The sequence below is a fragment of the Crocodylus siamensis genome, chromosome 1, assembly GCF_052110815.1.
Source record: "Crocodylus siamensis isolate JL-2025a chromosome 1, ASM5211081v1, whole genome shotgun sequence".
NCBI classification, from domain to species: domain Eukaryota; kingdom Metazoa; phylum Chordata; order Crocodylia; family Crocodylidae; genus Crocodylus; species Crocodylus siamensis.
This window is the reverse complement of record NC_143395.1, coordinates 257801835-257821532: the sequence shown is the minus strand read 5'-3', so window position 1 is coordinate 257821532 and position 19698 is coordinate 257801835. Positions and strand designations below refer to the sequence as shown.

At 42.3% G+C, this 19698-nt stretch overlaps 1 protein-coding gene across 1 annotated transcript; it reads right to left on the bottom strand.

Annotated features, from left to right (window-relative positions):
- Positions 1-1998: 1998 nt before the first annotated feature.
- On the bottom strand, positions 1999-18969 carry LOC149874396 (interferon-induced GTP-binding protein Mx-like; the record flags this gene model as incomplete). Its single annotated transcript, XM_090043821.1, has 13 exons — positions 1999-3301; positions 4467-4739; positions 4994-5006; positions 5145-5226; positions 8423-8648; positions 9582-9632; positions 11165-11398; positions 11906-11984; positions 12893-13091; positions 14581-14719; positions 15208-15338; positions 17856-17990; positions 18768-18969. Coding segments are annotated over 13 exons (2010 nt in total), but the record flags the coding sequence as incomplete, so codon positions are not given.
- Between the last annotated feature and the right edge of the window lie 729 nt (positions 18970-19698).

Below are 19698 nucleotides of genomic sequence, written 5' to 3'. Positions count from 1 at the left end.
TATTCTTTGGACATATGGCCTGCAACTGTATGTGCAAACCTATCAGGTAACTGTATGTTATATAACTCTGATATAATACTACTTTTTTTGCAACATCACAGATCCTCACAGGAGGTGAGAGGCTTCATACCAGCTATGAACTGACTGCCCAGAGGAATTTTCCATCTATTGACTCCCCTGTGAAATGCTATGAAAGATGAACTTTCATTTCTACCCAAGAGAACTTTTACAATCTTTTCTCCAATGCCTGATGGAGGGTGTTTGTGCCCAAAAGTTTGCAATTAAAGATTTTTTTTTTTTTTTTTTTTTGCAAAAATCTTGTTGGTCTACTAAAAGATATCATCTCTACTATGAGTCCTGCCTGGCTTTTTAAAAATAATTTAGAAAATTAATTAAGATTAAATAGTGTTATATCAGAGTTATATAACACACAGTTACCTGATAGGTTTACCCAAATAGTTGCAGGCTATATGTCCAAAGAATATTTCTCTTAACTTCTTTTCTATTCCTGAAATATAAGGCTATTTGCTGGAGCTGAAGCATATTGATCTGTCAAGGAGCTCAGTCGAGGGTCTTCTAGTAGCTATCTCGGCATAATACTTGGGAGATGAGGATGAACCTCTGTGTTAGAGACCAGGGTGTGGGTGCTCGGGGACAGTCACCTGACACATGAAATCTGGGACCAGGTTCTCAGGGAACTGGGAGCAAGCTCAGCAGCAAATAAATAGAAACCTCCCTGTATAATGCATAAGTAAATAACTGGCAAGTTTTGTCCTATCTTTTTTTGGCTCTTGTCAAGAACACTCCTTTTACCAGTGACTTGCTAGACATTCCCTTTTCGTTTTTGGCTCATGATCTTACCCCTCCTTCCCTTTGTGTCCTCAAATGACCCACATACAATTTTTCATCATTCAGACTTCATACAAGAAGTTCCTCTTTCTTTTATCCTCAATAACTGAGTTTTGATACAATTGAGTTTGCTTTGGTTGAAAGAATCAAAACTCAGATGTAGTGTCCTGGAAAATAAAGATACCACAAAGACAGCAATTGGAGGGACGGGTAGAGAAGCAAGAAGTAGTGGATGAAAAGACTTCTGGGGAAAAATAATACAGAGAGGAAGAGTAGAAAAGGGAAAGGGACTGAAAACAAGTGAAAGAGAAGAGAATTTGATAGGGAAAGGTAAAGGAGGAGGAGAAGAGAAAAAAAGAAAAGAAAAAAAGAATGACAACTGGAAGGAAAAGCTATAAGTCTTGAAGGAGGCAAGAAGGAACTGGAAGGGACAAGTGTCATGGAGTTCCTCAGGAGGGCAGGAGTTTCTGTGGTTCAAGTATGTCAAGGCAACTGCAGGTACACTTGACGCTCAGCATGTGTCGCTCACATTAACTGACAGGAACATATGTGTGGCCCTCTCAAATACGTTCGGTCCAGCAGAATCTTGTACTGACTGCCCCAGGGGAACCTCCCAACCCAATAAAAACCTTCCTTGAGATCTTCTTACTCCTCCCATGCTGTAAATATGACGCTTAGCACCTGCTCTAGGTACGGTGGGAACCTGGTAGATTTGTATACAGAAGGGTCTCCAACAAAGGTGACGAGGCCATGAAATGGCTTTATAAAGGAGGATGGGAAATGCTAATGCTAGAAAATCACTGAATACTGAGAATGACTCATGCTTTATGTATCATGAGGAGGAAGAGGAGCAGTTAGGCCAGGATGGGAATTGTCAGCAGAAAGTGAAAAACTAATGTGTCCCTAATCATCAGTGAGAACTAGGTTTTGATCCAAAGAGAAAGGTAACATGAAAAGTCAAAAACAGTCATTGTGTCAGTAACTTGGCTATGATTTGTATCCTGTTTTACAGAAAACAAATGACTAAAGTTATTTAAACAGGAAAACATGAATAGGAAAGAGATACCTGTATGTGGTAATTCAGTTAATTTTGGTGATTATGGTAGAGAACCCTTAACTTGAAGAACTTCTTGATTCCCCAAGGGTCTCAAAATTTGAATATTGCTATTTTAACAATAAATGTTCCCTCACTCTGATTTGTGAATAAGGAAATTAGCATTTCTCATCTTCACCAGAGGAGCTGAAGATTTCATGCCCTGAGCCCCTGCACCAAAGCTCTTTAGCCAAGTGACTCCCGCTCCTGGGGAGCTTGTAAATTCTCTAGGACAGCAACCAGCAAGCTTTATAAGCCTTGGGCTGCAACAATCTGGCTCTGGTTGGACCTGGGACAGGTGGCTTTGATAGTGCAGCAGCAGCAACAGGGGTCTTTTGTCTGCATCTGCATTGGCACTAGACAGCCAGGAGCTGCACCCATGCCACTGCTGCTTCTCTCAGCCCCATGCTCCCAAGCTGTGGTGTGGATGCTGCTTCCAACTGGTGGAGAACTGAGCCAGGGCTGGAGTGGACAGCTGACAGTGCTGCTGCCTCTCTTCTGCCCTCCCCTCCCCACCTCCTAGTTACAATATGGGTGAAGCTGCATAGTGCCAGTGAATCTCCTCACTACCTAGCCCCAGCTTGGGCACAGGCATAAAGCCCTTCAGCTCCCTGGATCTGTTGGATCCAGTCCTCAGGCCACATGTTGCTGTAGGCTCCTGAACATGGCACCTTTGTGTCATTAGCTAATGCTGATGGCTGCACCAGCAAACCTTAACCGTGGGTCCCCTGGACCCAGAACGTTCACATCTGATTGAATGATATGAATCTAATCTTAAACATAATTAAATACAAGGTTTTAAATGTTTTGTCTCATTCCATAAAAGTAAATTGCATATCTTAATGAAAACCCCTATTAATATGTCTTCAGAAATGTATTGTCTGCTTCCAAGACAGACCAAAGAGTAATGAGGCTGAAGTAATGACACACCATATAAAACAAAACATACACTTCAACTATTTATTAACATATTCAGGATAATTCACCAAACAGGAGTCTTCAATGAGTCTCTACAGCAAAAATACACACACCATACAAAAATAAAATCCTACATCTAGCTGAACACCAACTCCAATGATTCAGGCATAAAAATGAAAGAAGATGTGCTGTTGCTTAAGCATGGCTACTTGAAATTGAGAACTTTGCTAAACATTGTTGAGCTTCTCTCAGGTGTTTAATACTTTCCCTCAAATTGGTCCTGTCACTTGACATGTCTTTCCACTCCTTAAGAAGTATGTTGAACTGGTTTTTATCTTGCAAAAGTTGCAACATAGCATTCTGTAATGTTTCACCATAGTCTTGGAGGACATAGGAACAAATAATTAAAGGAATTTGAATGGTAAGTCGATTACCTGTCCCCTAAGAGAAGAGAAGAGAAGAGAATTCATAGGTTTAAAATCAAGGGGGACGGATGTGCAAGAAAATATACAAAATGGGATTCTGCAATTCACAAACACCATATTTAGAGTTTTCCTTAGCTGAGGCTGGGAATATAACAGTATATTTCACTAAAATAAGATGTTTCCCTCCATTTAACTTGCTACCAGATTGAAATTCAGGTCTGCCTATGCTACACACAGAGAAACTACTGCTGTTTAGTTTACAGCTTCTGGAACAAGCTGCTAGGGGCCCTGGCAGACAGCCCAGCTTGGGCTGACTTCCTGGTTGGCTGCACTTGCCTGGGGTGTCTCCTGGCAGCCCTGTTCCAGCTGGTGGTCCTGGCTGGCCACTGCTTGGAGCTCTTGGTTGGCCACTGGGGAGAGGCCTCCCCCATTTGGTTCCACCTGGGGCCATAGATTGCAGGCTGGCCAACAGTTTTGGGGGTCTGCTCTGGTAAGCCTGTCTGACCCAGTGCTTTTTGATTTCCTGACCCTGCTCAGCTCTGGCCCTGGACTCTGGCTTCTTGGATTTCCTCTTGGATCAAGTAACTTGGTCTCTGGCTCCTGAACCCTGACTTGGCCTGTACTTTGGACTCTGCCTCTGGATTTGGTACCCCTTATATCTGGTAACTTGGTCCTGATTCCTACCTCCTGATTTGGCCTCTGTTTTGGATTCTGCCTCTGTCTCTGTCCCTCTTCTGGTAACCTAACTACTAAGCCAGACAGTCTAAGCTACATAAGCTTATGCAGTCTAGCCCTGGCCGCATAAAACGCAGAAGAGTAAAATTAGCCTTTATTGACCTTTGTACTGTCACATATATTTTGCTAACATACCCCAAGCTGGTTCATTTAAATCTGTCTCCAGTATCTCTACCCTAGAATGACCGTAGCATATGATTTCCAAATATAGTATTACTCTTAGCAGTTAGACAACCATGAGGCCTAGCTGCAAGTGATTACCCTATGTTTCACTGCAGGTTTTGAACCACAGTGAGAACAAGCACCAAAAAGCAATAAGAAGGAACGTTTTGAATGTTCTTTATGGGCATAGGTCTTCTGTGCATGCTACCAATTCAGTATTTGCCACAAGACTTCCTTCCCTTTATTTAGATTCCCTGCTTTTTCCATGAGTATATCTTTTTTACAAAGCAAGATTTATTGGAAAAGAAAAGAGAAAGACTTACCTTGAAGTATGCAGTCAAGTGATAAGTCATTTTGTTAATAGAATACTGTTTTGGGGAATCCAGAGTGTAAAGGGAATAGAAACGCTGAGCAGATAGAGGAAGCTTCCTAGCTTCCTCTAAATCTCCACTGTAAAGTCTGTCCTGGCGGTAGACAATTCTTTCCATTTTGAACTGGGTTTGAATCATATTTTCAGCTGCTGCTTCTTGTTTTTGTTTTAGGTCTTCAATTCCACTCTGTCATTAAAAAGGGAAGAATGTTTTAGCATCTGAGACCTGTCACCTCTCAGCAATCTATAAAAGGAAGTACAACCCTACTGCCTCAATAACAACAAAGGTGAGCACTGAAATCAGTCACCACAGAAATGGGCTGATAAAGGGAAAGTGATGATTGTCTACTTCCTTCAAGATTGGAATCAGACTCTAATTCCATAACCTATGGCACTTTGTTCAGTATCTTTATTTGTTCACTGTATAAAACTCCATTATACGCTAGTCACTATCCTATAATAAGAATATTCTTCTGAATATAATAACATTGAGAAGAATTCATTAGCAATTAAAACAGCTGCATGGTAGATTGGCCAGAAATAAACCTGGATTTAAACATAAACCATTAATTATGACTTGGGTCAGAGACACATTATGTAGTTCCTTACCTTTGCTGCTCTGTGAAGAGCAAGGAAATTATCAAAATGTTTCACAGCAATTTCGGTAAAAGCATCTCATAGATTCATAGATGCTAGGGTCGGAAGGGACCTCAATAGATAATCGAGTCCGACCCCCTGCATAAGCAGGAAAGAGTGCTGGGCCTACATTACCCCAGCTAGATACACATCTAGCCTTCGCTTGAAGACCCCCAGGGTAGGGGAGAGCACCACCTCCCTTGGGAGCCCGTTCCAGACCTTGGCCACTCGAACTGTGAAGAAGTTCCTCCTAATATCCAATCTAAATCTGCTCTCTTCTAGCTTGTGGCCATTATTTCTTGTAACCCCCGGGGGGGCCTTGGTGAATAAATACTCACCAATTCCCTTCTGTGCCCCCCTGATGAACTTATAGGCAGCCACCAGGTCGCCTCTCAACCTTCTCTTGCGGAGGCTGAAAAGGTCCAGTTTCTCTAATCTCTCCTCGTAGGGCTTGGCCTGCAGGCCCTTAACCATACGAGTGGCCCTTCTCTGGACCCTCTCCAGATTATCCGCGTCCTTCTTGAAGTGCGGCGCCCAGAATTGCACGCAGTACTCCAGCTGCGGTCTGACCAGCGCCCGATAGAGGGGAAGTATCACCTCCTTGGACCTATTTGTCATGCATCTGCTGATGCACGATAAAGTGCCATTGGCTTTTCTGATGGTTTCGTCACACTGCCGACTCATGTTCATCTTGGAGTCCACTAGGACTCCAAGATCCCTTTCCACTTCCGTGCCACTCAGCAGGTCATTTCCTACGCTGTAGGTGTGCTGGCCATTTTTCCTCCCTAGATGCAGCACTTTGCATTTCTCCTTGTTGAACTGCATTCTGTTGTTTTCTGCCCACTTGTCTAACCTGTCCAGGTCTGCTTGCAGCTGCTCCCTGCCCTCTGGTGTGTCCACTTCGCCCCATAGCTTAGTGTCATCTGCAAACTTGGACAGAGTACATTTCACTCCCTCATCCAAGTCGCTGACGAAGACATTAAAGAGTATCGGTCCAAGGACCGAGCCCTGCGGGACCCCACTGCCCACACCCCTCCAGGTCGAAACCGACCCATCCACCACGACCTCATACAAGGTCTAAGGAAAAAAAAAGAAAAGAAAAGATGAGGGGAGCTGAACCCGATGATCTCATGAGATCCCTTCCAGCCCTAAACTTCTGTGAATCTGTGATCAGAAGGAAATTGTAAGCTAATGACATTAGCATAAAAAAGAACCATGCAAAACCTTGACAGATTGTATTCAGATTCAGTTTAAAGCAGGTTTTAATTTGAAAGCTTCTTGATCAGTGCACTTATTTTCTGTCTAGTACAAACATTTGGTAATATTGTGTTGTGGTCTTACAAATTGCAAATATTTTCAATCCCTTCTGCTCTAACAATGCATGTGATCACATTTTTAACCTTTAAACACCTGTAAAAGTCCAACCCATTTGTTGGTTTCAAATCTCAGCCTTGAAAATCTGTAACACTTCCACTAAACATATACTGATAGCTCTGTAAATGCAGAAGACCATACCTGAAGGCCCAGGAAGTCAATTCTAGTCCTGTGTTCCTAGATATGTAAACTAGGGAATATCAAATTGCCTCTGTATCTAACCCTGGTACAACCATTGCTGGAAGGTTTTACAGATCTGCCATATCAGTAGTGTAACTGAGGGTCAGGTAACCAGGGCAGCATCTCTGGGAACCACATTTATGTTGGGGGAGGGAGCACAAAACTAGCTACCAGTGGCTGACTGCACCACTGTTCATAGGCAGTGTGGCAGCTGGTGTTGCCCTATATGCTGTGACTGCCCCAGGAGCAGAGCTACCCTGCTATGCCTCTGTAGCCTACATAGTCCCAGAAGGATGTTGTTGAAAAGGGTTCAGAGAAGAGTCACAAGACTGATTAAAAAGCTAGGAAAAAAGACTTTAATAATAGATTCACAGGCCACGTGCAGATGAGCACAGCCGTGTTGTGTGTGGTGCTGTAGATATGTGTGTAGCATGATGTAGTGCACATTCAGCTGTTCTCCATGCTGCAAGGGAGCAGAGGTTTCTTTTCCTGCAGGTTTTTAAAAAAGTGGAGCAGTGCACACGGGGGCAGTGTGCACCACTCAAAACCAGACCCTGCCCAGTCAGAGCCATACTCCAGCTGCTGGTCAGGTTCTGCAAGGCAGGATTGCTGCTGCTGCAGCCCCAGGAGGCCTCCAGGACCCCAGGTAAGGCTGCTGGGGCCAGCCCAGTGCTGACCCCAACCTCTCCTACTCCACCTGAAGTAACTTACCATGTACCAGAGGGCACGTGACACAGACATTCCTCAGGGATAACTAGCCATGGCACAAGGTGCACCGCTGCTAGCTGTCCCCAGGGAACCAAACATCCACGCACATGTGGACACGACCAAGGAGCTCAATCTGTTTATTTTAGGAAAGAAATTAAGGAGTGATTTGTTTGCAAACTTAATTTCTCCCTGGGGAGCTGGTATTTGACATTCACTATTTGATCTTTGGTATTCAATCTAGCAGAGAAAGTTCTAACCTAATATAATGGCTGGAAGGTGAAGCTAGACGCATTCAGTCTTAAAATAAGGTGCACAGTTCAAAGAATGAGGGCTTTTAACCTTTAGAACAAGGGTTGTGAACTGGAGGTACGCATACCCCTGGGGGTACTTGGGAAGGCCCCAGGGGGTATGTGGCAGTGGCGCGGAGACACTGGGGTACCTGGGACAGTGGCGCACTTCCCAAGTACCCCCACTTCTCCTTCTGAATGAAGGGCAGCTGTGGGGTCTCCATTATGACTGCATGTTTTTATAATATATATATAGGTTCTAGTGGAAACAGAAATTAATTCAGGGAAGTGTTGTAATCTGCAGTACACAGGAGGTCACAATGGCTCTTTCAGGGCTCAGTCTATGAAAAATATACCAGCTTCAAGGTGCTGATGTAATGTGGAAATTAATATGAAGGATAATTTTCATAGAAATTCTTTCATCTCTTACCTAATTTGAAGAAATGGATATTCTTTGTTTCATTGAATAATCTTGATATTTCATAGAACATACACATTTATATATTTAATCCAAAACCATGGCTACACTGGTACATAATGTTTTAGTATTAAAAAAGACAGCAGCACTCAATTAATTGCTTTTATCATTATTTTGATTCATGTCATTTAAAATCTTGTCCTAAGTACTAGTGCTAAGTAAATCTAAAAGTCATAATCAGTTCCACAACTATAGTCAAAGTTTATAAAAAATTCAATGAATGAAACTTACCGGTTGTGTTCTTCAGCACTGTAGTAGCTGGAATTATTAGCAACCTAATTTGATCTTTTACAATGCTCTCAAATGTTCCGTAATTGATAAATCCTGGGAGCTCTTTTCCCTGATACTGATTTTCAAATTTCAAAATTTCTTCTTTCATATGGGCTTTCGCTACAGCATTAAAACAGAAGCACTGTTTTCTCAGATGATTCCAGAATTTTTATTTTTACACTACAAAAATGTGGTAAATTCAGGATTTATACTGTTACTTAGTGGCCTTATATTTACTCTTTGGAATGAAGAAGAGCTACAGCACCACTTGGGTTACAATGGTAGTAGATGCACAGTTTTGACCTGTAGGATTGCTGGCTACATATATGCTCTCTGAGTGGTTGAGAAAATTCTTTCTAATGTTGTATATTATCTAGGAGGCAGAGGTAGAGTCAGTGCATTAAAAGACTCTGAATGGTCTGGGTTATATATAACAGGATGAGATACCAAATGGACATAAGGAAGCTGGGCACTTAATTCTCTGAGATGCTTCTGAAGGCACAACCTAAAATCAAGTTCAACAATAACACTGCTTTTCATGGAATAAGAACTACATTTATCTTTAGACTGATTAATAACCGATGTAATTTTATGGCAGATTTTTTACTTGCATCTATTATTTTTGTCAGTCAACCCACTGACAAGTTTAGAAACAATCACCACAAAACCATCCTTGGAATTAAACTTCCATTACTTCAGGGTTTTACTTTCATTAGTATTAGCTTTCAGGGTTGATACTATGTCAATTAGAACTGAATTGGGATTAGAGGTCATTTAAAAACAGCAACTGGCTCACACCACACTCTGGACTTGACCATTCCTAAAATTTAAACAAGCTTGGTTCCAAATATGAAATTATCACTGTGAACTCCTCTCTCTCATTACTGGAAAAAAGTCCTGGACAAAGATAAGTTATTTCCTATAAACTGACTTGTGTACACATTGAGCTTGTTGTCTTGGCTAGGAATTTGTGAAGGCACAATGTGAAAGTTTAGTACTTACTATTCAGTGCATTGTTATTAATATCTATTTCCCATTCATTAAAGAGTTTTCAAATTTTTGTGAAGAGTTTAGGACTCTTTTTGTTAGTGCAAACCTCTTCTCCCTGCACTGCATTCATGAAGTCCTGATTGAAGAGCTTGATTTTCTGTAAAGAGATGGGAAACTGCCATTTAAAAATAACTACAAGACTTAATACAGACCTTGAGTTATTAGTGACTATGGTACACATGCAAAACTTTACAGTCGAGAGGGGAAAAATTTGCATGCCATTTCCTGGCAAAACTGTCATATTCATATACTGCAAGTTGCTTGTACATGGAAATATGGAAATGACATTCTGAGATGCAGCCAAAGGTCATACGATGTGTATTTCAGCCCTGGTACTCAAGCTATGAACTCTGAACAGCTGATGATCTGCACCTTTTTTGTCAGTGATACATGAAGGGCTGATGGGGCAGTATTTTAGCCTCTGAACAAGCTTATGAGACCAAAGACTCATTAGGCTTCGTTATATTCTCAGATTTGTCAGGCTGTTGGGTAGCACTGGGCAAGTTACTTCATCTTTGAGAGGCACTAATTTTTGTGTCTTAATGAGGAATTATGGTGGTCTTTTATTGGATCAATTATCCCAGCCATGCAGTTGGTCCAATAAAAGATATAACCCACAAAAATCCTTGCCTCTTGCATATTTCCTGGACCATCACAATTACATCACTTCAACACTACCACTCATCTCCCTGTACCAGTTTTCCTTGTACTCTTTGTCTGGCCTGTCTAGGCTGCACAGGGAACAAAAACCTCTCTCTTCATATGCACAGTACCTAGTGTAAAGGGGTTCTGATCTGTGCTTGGGCTTTTAAATGTAACTGTAATATAGATAACAAATGGTAGTTCTTAATGTTATTTTACCATGCAAGCAATTGCTGTAATGAGATGCTGGGTTGTTACAAAAGCGGGGTCAGTGATTCACAAGACAGTGGATGTATTAAATAAAGGCCCCATAAGTACAATTTTGGAGAACTTAGTGCAGTGGGGCCTCACCTTTTTGGTAGTCATGCCACAAATTGGCCCCACATGCTCTATATGCTACACAGATCCCTTTCTTCTGCCCAATCTGCTGCTCTGCTTCCTTCTCTATCTGCCATTGTGCTGCCTGTTCCCTCCCTAATCTGTTTCATACCACCCAAAAAGGCTATCCAGTGCTACATGTTGGTCAGCCCTATTTTAGTGTGTAACCTCAATCCTGACTGTCTCATTGTCTGAGGAGTGGCGTTGTACATTAATTCCAGGACTACCTGGTTTGGTTCAAGTACAGATGGCAGACAATGTTACTTCTAAAAATTACTGCTATTCAGGGCAAAATATTGTTGTGGGATATAGCTTTGTAGAGCTGAATCTTAATTGGGTGAACCTTCTATTTAGCTTTGATGCCCACCGTATTTTTTCTTAATGCAGGATACTCTATAATCCAGGGCATGCTTCAGGACACTGATAGCTTGGATGCTCCCCTTCGATTATGACAGCCAATAATTGCATGACAGAAAAAAAGTGTCTTTTTTTTAACCGAGTTCATTTTGCATCCTGGGTTGCTAAAGATGAGAATTAACAATAACGTTACATAGTCTAATTTTCTAAAATTAACAAAAACACATGTGGATATGGGTATAGTTATTTGGTGGTTTCATGACCACACAGTCTACAAAGAGTTGAACATCTAATATACTCTTGATTCCAAAGGCTAATTGGCCTTTTATTCAAATGTGTTACTAAATCCACATTTACACTTACCTCTACTAGAACGAGCATCTTCCCTTCAGCTGTCTCTGGTATGCCTAGGCCACACTTTTGTAACTTGCTGCTTGCAACCTGGAGTTTGTGCTGTATTTGCTTTTCTAAATTTGGCAGGGATTTCTGAAGGTAAGGAAAAATAAAAAGGAAAGAATTGAAAAAAAAAGAAAGAAACAAAAACAGCTGATTGACTAGTTAACAATATACATTGTCATTGTATATTAACAAAGTGAGGCTGTTTTCTTTTGCTTTTTTTTTAAACTTCAACCAACATTTCGTTAAGTATCAATCATTTTTTTTATCCACCTAGGTATTGGCATAGAGGTACATTCAGACAGTCACTAATAGCCCACTGTTAAATGATTAAATAAAAAATAATTTTCCTTTTTGTTTGACCATATGTAACAAATGCATGTAAATTGCTTTATCCCTAATCACTAGTTACAAAATACATATTTTTGGGAGAAAAAGTTCCCATTATGTTCAATTTTCTAGAAGCTAGTTAAGGTTTCAGAAAGGTCTGTCCAGCAAAATAAATACCCTGGCAAAGGAGCTAAAAAAACATTCTCTCATTTCATGCCTTATCAAATACCTTTCCAAAGAACCAGGAGCTCTAATTTGATAGCTTACATTAATGTGATCTGTCAGTTCTTGTGTAAGTCTTTCTGCCAAGAGGGGGATAGTAGCCTTTTTTTCTTCCAGAACAATGCTGAAAGAGATTAAAGAATACAATAAAATAATACCTTTTTATACTTGCAGTGTACATAAGAGCTTATTTTATCCCAAAGGATTTCATATGAATTTATAAATTACTATGATGAACCTACTGAAGACCTGGTTAACACCATCTGAAACCTCCAGGGAAGGAATTCTACCTGATCTACTCATCAAAGAGCTACTCAGCACAGCTCTCATGGACCCAGAGGGACAGCCTTCCATCTTCAGCTCCATCTGTGCAAAAATGAAGTTTATTTCCTACCTATGGGGACTTTATGCCATCTTGTATCATCTGTACTTTTCCCAGAGCCTTATGAAGGGACTTTGAACCTGAAAGCATGCAAAGAAGGACAGTTTTCTTGTGATTTCCCAGTTGGTCTAATAAAAGGTATCATTTTGGAACCAAGAGTTCTAGTTTTTTTGTATGTCTGCAATATTCACGATTTTATAGACTTGTCAGATATGCCCCCTTAGTCGTTTCTTCTCCAGGCTGGAGAGACCTAACCATTCTGGAGTGTTCTCTAAAAAGAATCAGTTCAGTTTTCAGCCTGCCACTTGTATCTCAGGGTATATTTACCATTTTTTATTTCTTTCTCCACTTCTGAGGGATAATCCAGTTCTTGCACCTCCTTGTACTTTATTTTCCCTTTCCAGCCTTCTGTAACATGGATTTTCTTCAGTTTGAACCAGTTTCATCCAGTGTTTAAATAAGATCTACCTGTTTCAGCTGGAGAGTAAGCACACAGATAACCTTCTTGTCTGTACCCAATCCCTATGTAACCTAGGCTTAACTACTGAAAAAAATTGTGCTGGTCACATTTACTTTACTTTTTCCCCTCTCAACAATTAATAGGGAAAACTCTGTAGGTTGATCAGTGTGAATTGATTTTAAAAACCAACCCAAAATATTCATGCTCTTCAAAGAATTCTCTCTCCCTTGTAATTGCAGAAGCCAGGGTCAACTTGTCATTGGTGTCTTGTTGTCCATGACTTTTTACAATCATATAACCCTTCCTTAGAGGAACACTTAAATTGTGGACTATGTCAATGACAGTTCTTTCTGTTCCTTTGTCCACCAAGTCTGGTTTGGTCAGAACTCCTGAAAAGCAACAAGAGAATTGTTATATGCAGAGAGCTGATGCACTTTTTTTTTTTTTTGAAGGAAGCACCACCTTTGGTTTCATAATTAAGGATAAGGTGATTGTCATGAACCCATCCCAAAAGTAGGAATACTTTGAAGTTTTCATGGAATCTCACGTGTAGATGTTTTCCTCAATTAGTTTTATTAATACGGTGTTAGGTCTCTGTTTGTAGCTAATTTTAAACTGTGTTTAGTCTTATTTTTATGTTTGTATGAACCCTGATATTTGATGTAATTGCATTATTTTATTTAGCCAGTCAGGTAATTACTGATTAGGCATCAAAGACTACAGCCATTCACACTGGAGAGGTACAGTGTCTGGTCAGTGGAGGAAGAGTACTCACTGAGAATTCACATTTGGGATGGTTGTGCATGTGGGCAAGCCAGAGGGGCTGGATGCAGATGTGACCCGAAACCTAATCCAAACAGCAGTGGATTGCATGTCAAAGGGTGGTTCCAAAGAGGATGGAGATGGATTGTTCTCAGTGGGGGCAGATGACAGAACAAGGAGCAATGGTCTCAAGTTGCAGCAAGGGAAGTTGAGGTTAGATATAAGGAGAAACTTTCTCACTAGGAGGGTAGTAAAACACTGGAGCAGGTTACTCAGAGAGGTGATAGACTTTCCATCTTTGGAGGTTTTTAAGGCCTGGCTAGACAAAGTCTTAGCTGGGATGATCTATTTGGGGATGGTCCTGCTTTGAGCAAAGGGTTGGACTAGATGAACTCCTGAGATCCCAACCCTAATTTTATACGATTCACAAATCAGAAAGTTTTAGAATAGACATTTTCAGGAACACAGAAGAGGCATAACTCCCAACATTTTAGTAAACATATAATTAGAAATGCCAGAGAGCAGGGCAGCAGTGTGCTAAGTGCCTGAGGACCTTACTGACTCCAGAAACTCAAAGCCCCCAGCTGTTGCTGCCACAGTGCTGACTCCCCATACCCTGCCCGCTGCTGCCATGGTGCAGGCTTCTCACATACCCCTTGCTGCTGCTATCATGTGCACTCACCAGGGGCCACAATTCTGGTGCCACCTCTAAATCAGCACCTGGGGCTAGTGTACCACTGGTTCTCATCTAGTTATACTACTTCATTTCACACAAGAGAGAAAGGATTAAAAATGCTGTGGGTTTTTTTTTTTGGTAGTCTCTTAAGGATTTGTGCCTAGAGCATCTGACATTTTTATCTGAAACAAAAAATAAATGAGAAGATTTTGTATGAATTTCAAATATGTCCATAGCCAAAGCACAGGGCTGTCTCCTCTGCTACTTATCCACTGTAGATTCTAATGTACATTTTTTCTCTTTTAGCAACATAGGTGTGGAGTACAAAAGAAAACAGTTGGTCTCCCCAGGGTTTATTACCAACCATTCTTTTAATAATGACTTTTTTCATAACCCAACCCCACCCCATTTTCTTTGCAAATGGGCATATCTTTACTTACCTAGAGTTCTCTCCCCATCAGGGTCCACCTCATTAGCCATTTTTAGGGCCTCTGTAGTTGCAATATCTATGTTACTGGATACCACCACCGAATTTATTGTTTCTTGTTTAGTAATATATGTTTTAATATGTTTTATGATCTGTAATGGAATGAAATTAAATCATAAAAGTTGATTACTTGGCAAGGAATGAGGTGCATGGTATAGTTGAGATTTGTGGCCACACAATTGTAATTATGTATGGAAACTTAGGGGAAGTGGTAATGTTTGTTTTGATGGTATTTTTTATTGGACCAACTGTATACTTGGGAAAGACATTATACAAGTTTTCATGTGCCCTTTTTTCCCAATTCTGTACTCCCTCACAGTTCTTGGGGCGAACAAAGGGATTTCCAGGCATACTTATAGCTATGCATGCAAGGCTTTTTCCCCTCAATTTGCTTCGTATACATCATACGATTATCTTTCCTATTACTGGCACTTCTTCCATTATAATCATGTTATTGTCTGTTTTTTTAAATAACTTAACTATTTTTGGGAGAGTAAATATGTTTTGGTCATGTGCCTTTGGCAAAACTTCATACTTAGGGATCAAGTCATGTTAAACTGTACTGCTATAACTTATCAGCTTCCCAGCCTGGAACTCTTGCAATCCCTGGGAGGTCAATTAGGGTCAGATCTGGAACATATGGAGAGCTGATTTCTAGGGAGATTAGTTCTTGGCTAATGCCCACTCCTTTGCCAGCCATTAAATCCTGGGCTACAAGGTATAAGACACAAAATCAAAGATTTAGGAGATCATTAGCATTTACTCAGACTGGCTAACTTGCATTTAAATAAAAAGGACATAGTATTAGAATTTGTTTCTCTTGACAATGGGCTCAACAAGTCCCTTCCTCCATTATTTGGTACTTACCTTTCAACTAATTAGGGTGAAATTACACATTACACTTAGGCCATACTAAATCTGTGGAATATTAAGCAGTGTCAAGTTAGAACATCACATGTTTAGGTTAAAATGGTTAAAACCATTTATTGCCTGCGCAGCTCTGACTTGCCACTAAAAGGCAGGTGAGCAGGGGTGTGGCTAGGAGTCAGGATACCTGGGCATGATCTCTACTCTGGGTATGGGAGCAGGGTATTCAGGGATGCTGGAGGACTGTAAATTGCTCATTGCATCTCCATGGCTATAGTTAAAGTTACAGGGAAAAAAACCAAATATGAGGACCAGAGAGTAGTATGGTACTAACTACCTGCTTGCCATCAGTCAAGAACTTCTTCTTAAATGTAAAGTGCCCAGCACACCCATGATGCCACAGAAATTAGGAGGTGATGATAAAGGATCTGGGGTTTCCATTTCCCACAGAAAAATGGGGGAAAAAAATGCAATTTCCCTTTTTGACTGAGAAAAATATGTATTTTTTCATTTTAACAGAGAAACATGAGAATATTCCACTTTTGCAAAGAGTTCCAGCCTTCAAGGGGCTGTGGGGAGAGGGAGAAGGGCGGTCAGGCAGTGGGTGTCTTGTGTGCACTTACACATGCACACAGCCACCAGGCAGCCTGGAGAGTACCTCCCACAGGTAAGTCTGGAGGGAGGGAAGGGGGGACTGAGGCCTCCTTAGGGAGGGAGGAAGTGAAGGAGGGAAGGAGTTGGACAGAATTAGGCAGGGCTGGGGCTGCTGCTGCTGCTGCTGCCCAGCCAGGTGGCGTGTAGGTCTTGGTGCCTGGGGCCCAAATGCACAGCCACAGGGCGGGGAGCAGGATGGAGTTGTGCCCTCCAGATTTGTGCACAGGGCAGGGGCAGGTGTGGACTGCTCCCTGCAGGCTCAGGCCTCCTGCCCTGCTGCCCTCTCCCTGGGGCCTCTGCAGTGCAGGAGGTGGGGCCTGGCGTGGCAGCGCAGAGGAGGGCCAGGCAGGGTTGAGTGAGAAAGCTCCAGCGGCAATGCATACAGGGTGCATGTGCACCTCCTGGCAGCCAGGGAGTGGGAGCGCCAGGAAAAGTGGTCCTCCCAGTGGCTGACTGCACTCATCTGGAAGCATCTGTGGTGTGCCTGGAAGTGCCAATGGTGCGCTGCTGCCACTTGCAGGTCGGTGGGATTGGCCATGGGGGGACACCCCCCAGGTCACTGACTGTCTGCTGGGAGGGAATGAGGGGAACTAGCAGGGCTAGGGGGTTGTGGCTTGGGAGTGAGGGGCCTGGACCTGCATCCTGGGGAGGGAAGAGGGCAGGAGAAGCTCTGATTTTCCACGATAAAGAACCCAAAATCAAATACAAGAATTTATACACACTTAGATTTTATTTTATTATAGTGATTGAGGCACTAGTAGGCTTCCAAATTGCTTAAAATTATAAATATATCAATAAAACATTGGTGTTTAATTGATACCCATATACAATGGCATTTCATTTTAATCACAGTTTGGTTTTTTTATTTAGAGAATTTGTGATTTTTGTCAGAGAATTTGCAACTTTTAAACAGAGAAAACCAAGATCCCTGGTGATGATGTCCTCTCATCTAGGTGCAAATTTCCAAGATGTCAGAGTAAATGCCCATTTTGCTGATGCCACTGAAAACATAGCTCTCCCTTGTGCAATAAACTCCTGGGCGTTTGAGGCAGGCAGAGCCATCAACTCAACTCTGACTCATCTGAAGCACCTCTCACTGACACATTGTACACTCAGGACCATGGAAAGGTACCAGATTAAAAGTATGCCACAGAATTGCAGAAGATAAAGCTGGAAGGAACTTCAAGAAACAGTCTAGTTCAGTGCTGCTCACAGTTTTGGCCCCATGGACCAAATGACTGGTGTGAGGGCAGTCCATGGGCCAGGAATCGGACCCCAGGGCCCCACACCACTGCCACCTGGCTGGAGCCCAGGGAGGAATAGAGTGGGTCCCCGAGGTGTTCTTGGTGTGCAGTGGCCAATCAGAGGCAATGCAAGGCCGTAGAGCCCAATCATGGCTGGGCAGAGGTGGCACAGGGCTCCATGCCACTCCACCTGGCTAGAATCAGACTCCAGGGTGTCCTGGCAGCCCCCACACACCAGGACTGGGCCTTTCATCCCCAATCTAGACCATGGTTCATGGCACAAGACCATGGCTCGTAGAGCTCCCCATAGGATCCATGGGGACCCCTGCAGGCCAGATTACACTGGGCCTGTGGCTGGATTTGGCTGGCAGGCTAAGGGCTGAGCACCCCTGACTTAGTTTCTCCTGCTGCCCCAGGCAGGATCAAGTATATCAGTGCCACTTGTATCTCAGGGTATATTTACCATTTTTTATTTCTTTCTCCACTTCTGAGGGATAATCCAGTTCTTGCACCTCCTTGTACTTTATTTTCCCTTTCCAGCCTTCTGTAACATGGATTTTCTTCAGTTTGACCTCTAAAGGACATCTGGTAACAATTCCTGCAGTATTACAGAAACACAATTCTACATTGTAAAAGCCTATGTCTGTCTGTCTGTCTGACTGTAATGCTTTATTCACACTCTGATTGGCTGACAAACAGCCAATCAGAGTGCAAAGAAGTATTCTGACAGAAGGCAGCCAGCTGCCATGACAGTGGGGACACAGGTGAGGCCAGAGCAGCTAGCCTTGGCCCTCCTGCCCTGTTCCCTGGAGACAGTGGACCTGGGCACAGGGCTTCATCGCTGTCTGTTCTCCTCCCCACCAACCGTCATTCTTGACAGGCAATTGGCTAGTGCATGTATAAAGACTGAAAGGCAATATTCCCTTCCCCTTAGGAAGCTATTTAACTACAATTGCAAACATGATCTCATATTCAAACGATACCACTGCTACTTTGCAGTTACACAATATTGGAGCTCATATTTAATGTTCTTTGCAGTATGAGTCTTTTCATTGGCTCTAAGGAGCTTTAGATGAACTTTCAGCCCAAGAAATCTCAGAGTTCGTTTTAAAGATGTGTAAGAACATTGCTGTTATCCCTGTTGTGCGCAAACAGGTCAGTTAGGATCAGGAGAATGACGTTAATTTCAACAATCATGTGAAAAGTCCTTTGCAGAGCCTTTGCATCTCTCCTGCTGCCCAGCCCATGCTCAACCTACTAGGTCACAGAGGCTTCCTGTCTCTTTAAAAGCAGTCCTTCAGTTTCTTTTTAGGACACTATACCCCGGCAAATGCTGGATGCTTCAGAAATGACAAACCACAAGGTAAATTCTTACCACTGCCTCTAGAAAGAGCGACACCAGACAGTGCTTCTAGGACAGAGCTTTTTCCAGAGCTCTGATCTCCTATCATGGCAATTGCTGGGAAAACAAGGACCTTTTCTACTCCAAGGGCTCTCAAAGAGTCGATGAGATCAATGCAAGGATGGACCTTTTCCTCATATTCGCTGCCCAAGAAAAGTTCTGCTTTTTCATAAAATTAAAAAAAGAGGACAAGAAACTACTTCTAACGTGAAAGCAGGGCCTTGTCCTCTGAGTTCAAGCATGTACATAGTCTCAATGAAATTAGACAAAGCATTATACCAGCAGTTTCTTTGCATCAACCCATTGCTCTGTAGCGAGAAGAGAATCAACTATTTTGGCAGTCACTTCTCATTTACCCCAGAGTCCGGAAACTGTATTCCATACACTCAGTGAAGAACAAAATATGCATAGCTCACTAGGTTAAACTTCTCATGTCATTGTCACCTGCTAAGATTTGTAGAGGTGCTGCAGTGGGACTTCTTCCCCCCCCCCCCCTTGCCCTCAGCCCCTAGTAGCATAAGAGAGGGAACCTGGTACGGCCTTTTGCACAAGGGTCCTTTTTCATTAGAATGTGCCGCTCTGTTCCCATGAATTTAGTCTAAAACATCCTCATCTACTGACATTAAAAGCATGCTGGAAAGCTCAGATTCTTAGGAACAATAGACAAGCACACCTCTGAGCACAATAACTTGCAGAGGTAAATAAACCTGAGGAGTTCTTAAAATGTTAGGCAGTCATTAGCAGCACCCACGATTAATCTATTAGCCAGCTGCTCAAGTGGAGTGAGCTAGAATCATTGTCTAGTTTAGGGGTGGGCAGTAATTTCGGGTGGAGGGCGGCTTACACAGTTTTGGCAAGCTGTTGAGGGCCGCATGGGTATCCCCACCCATTGACAGGTGCCCTG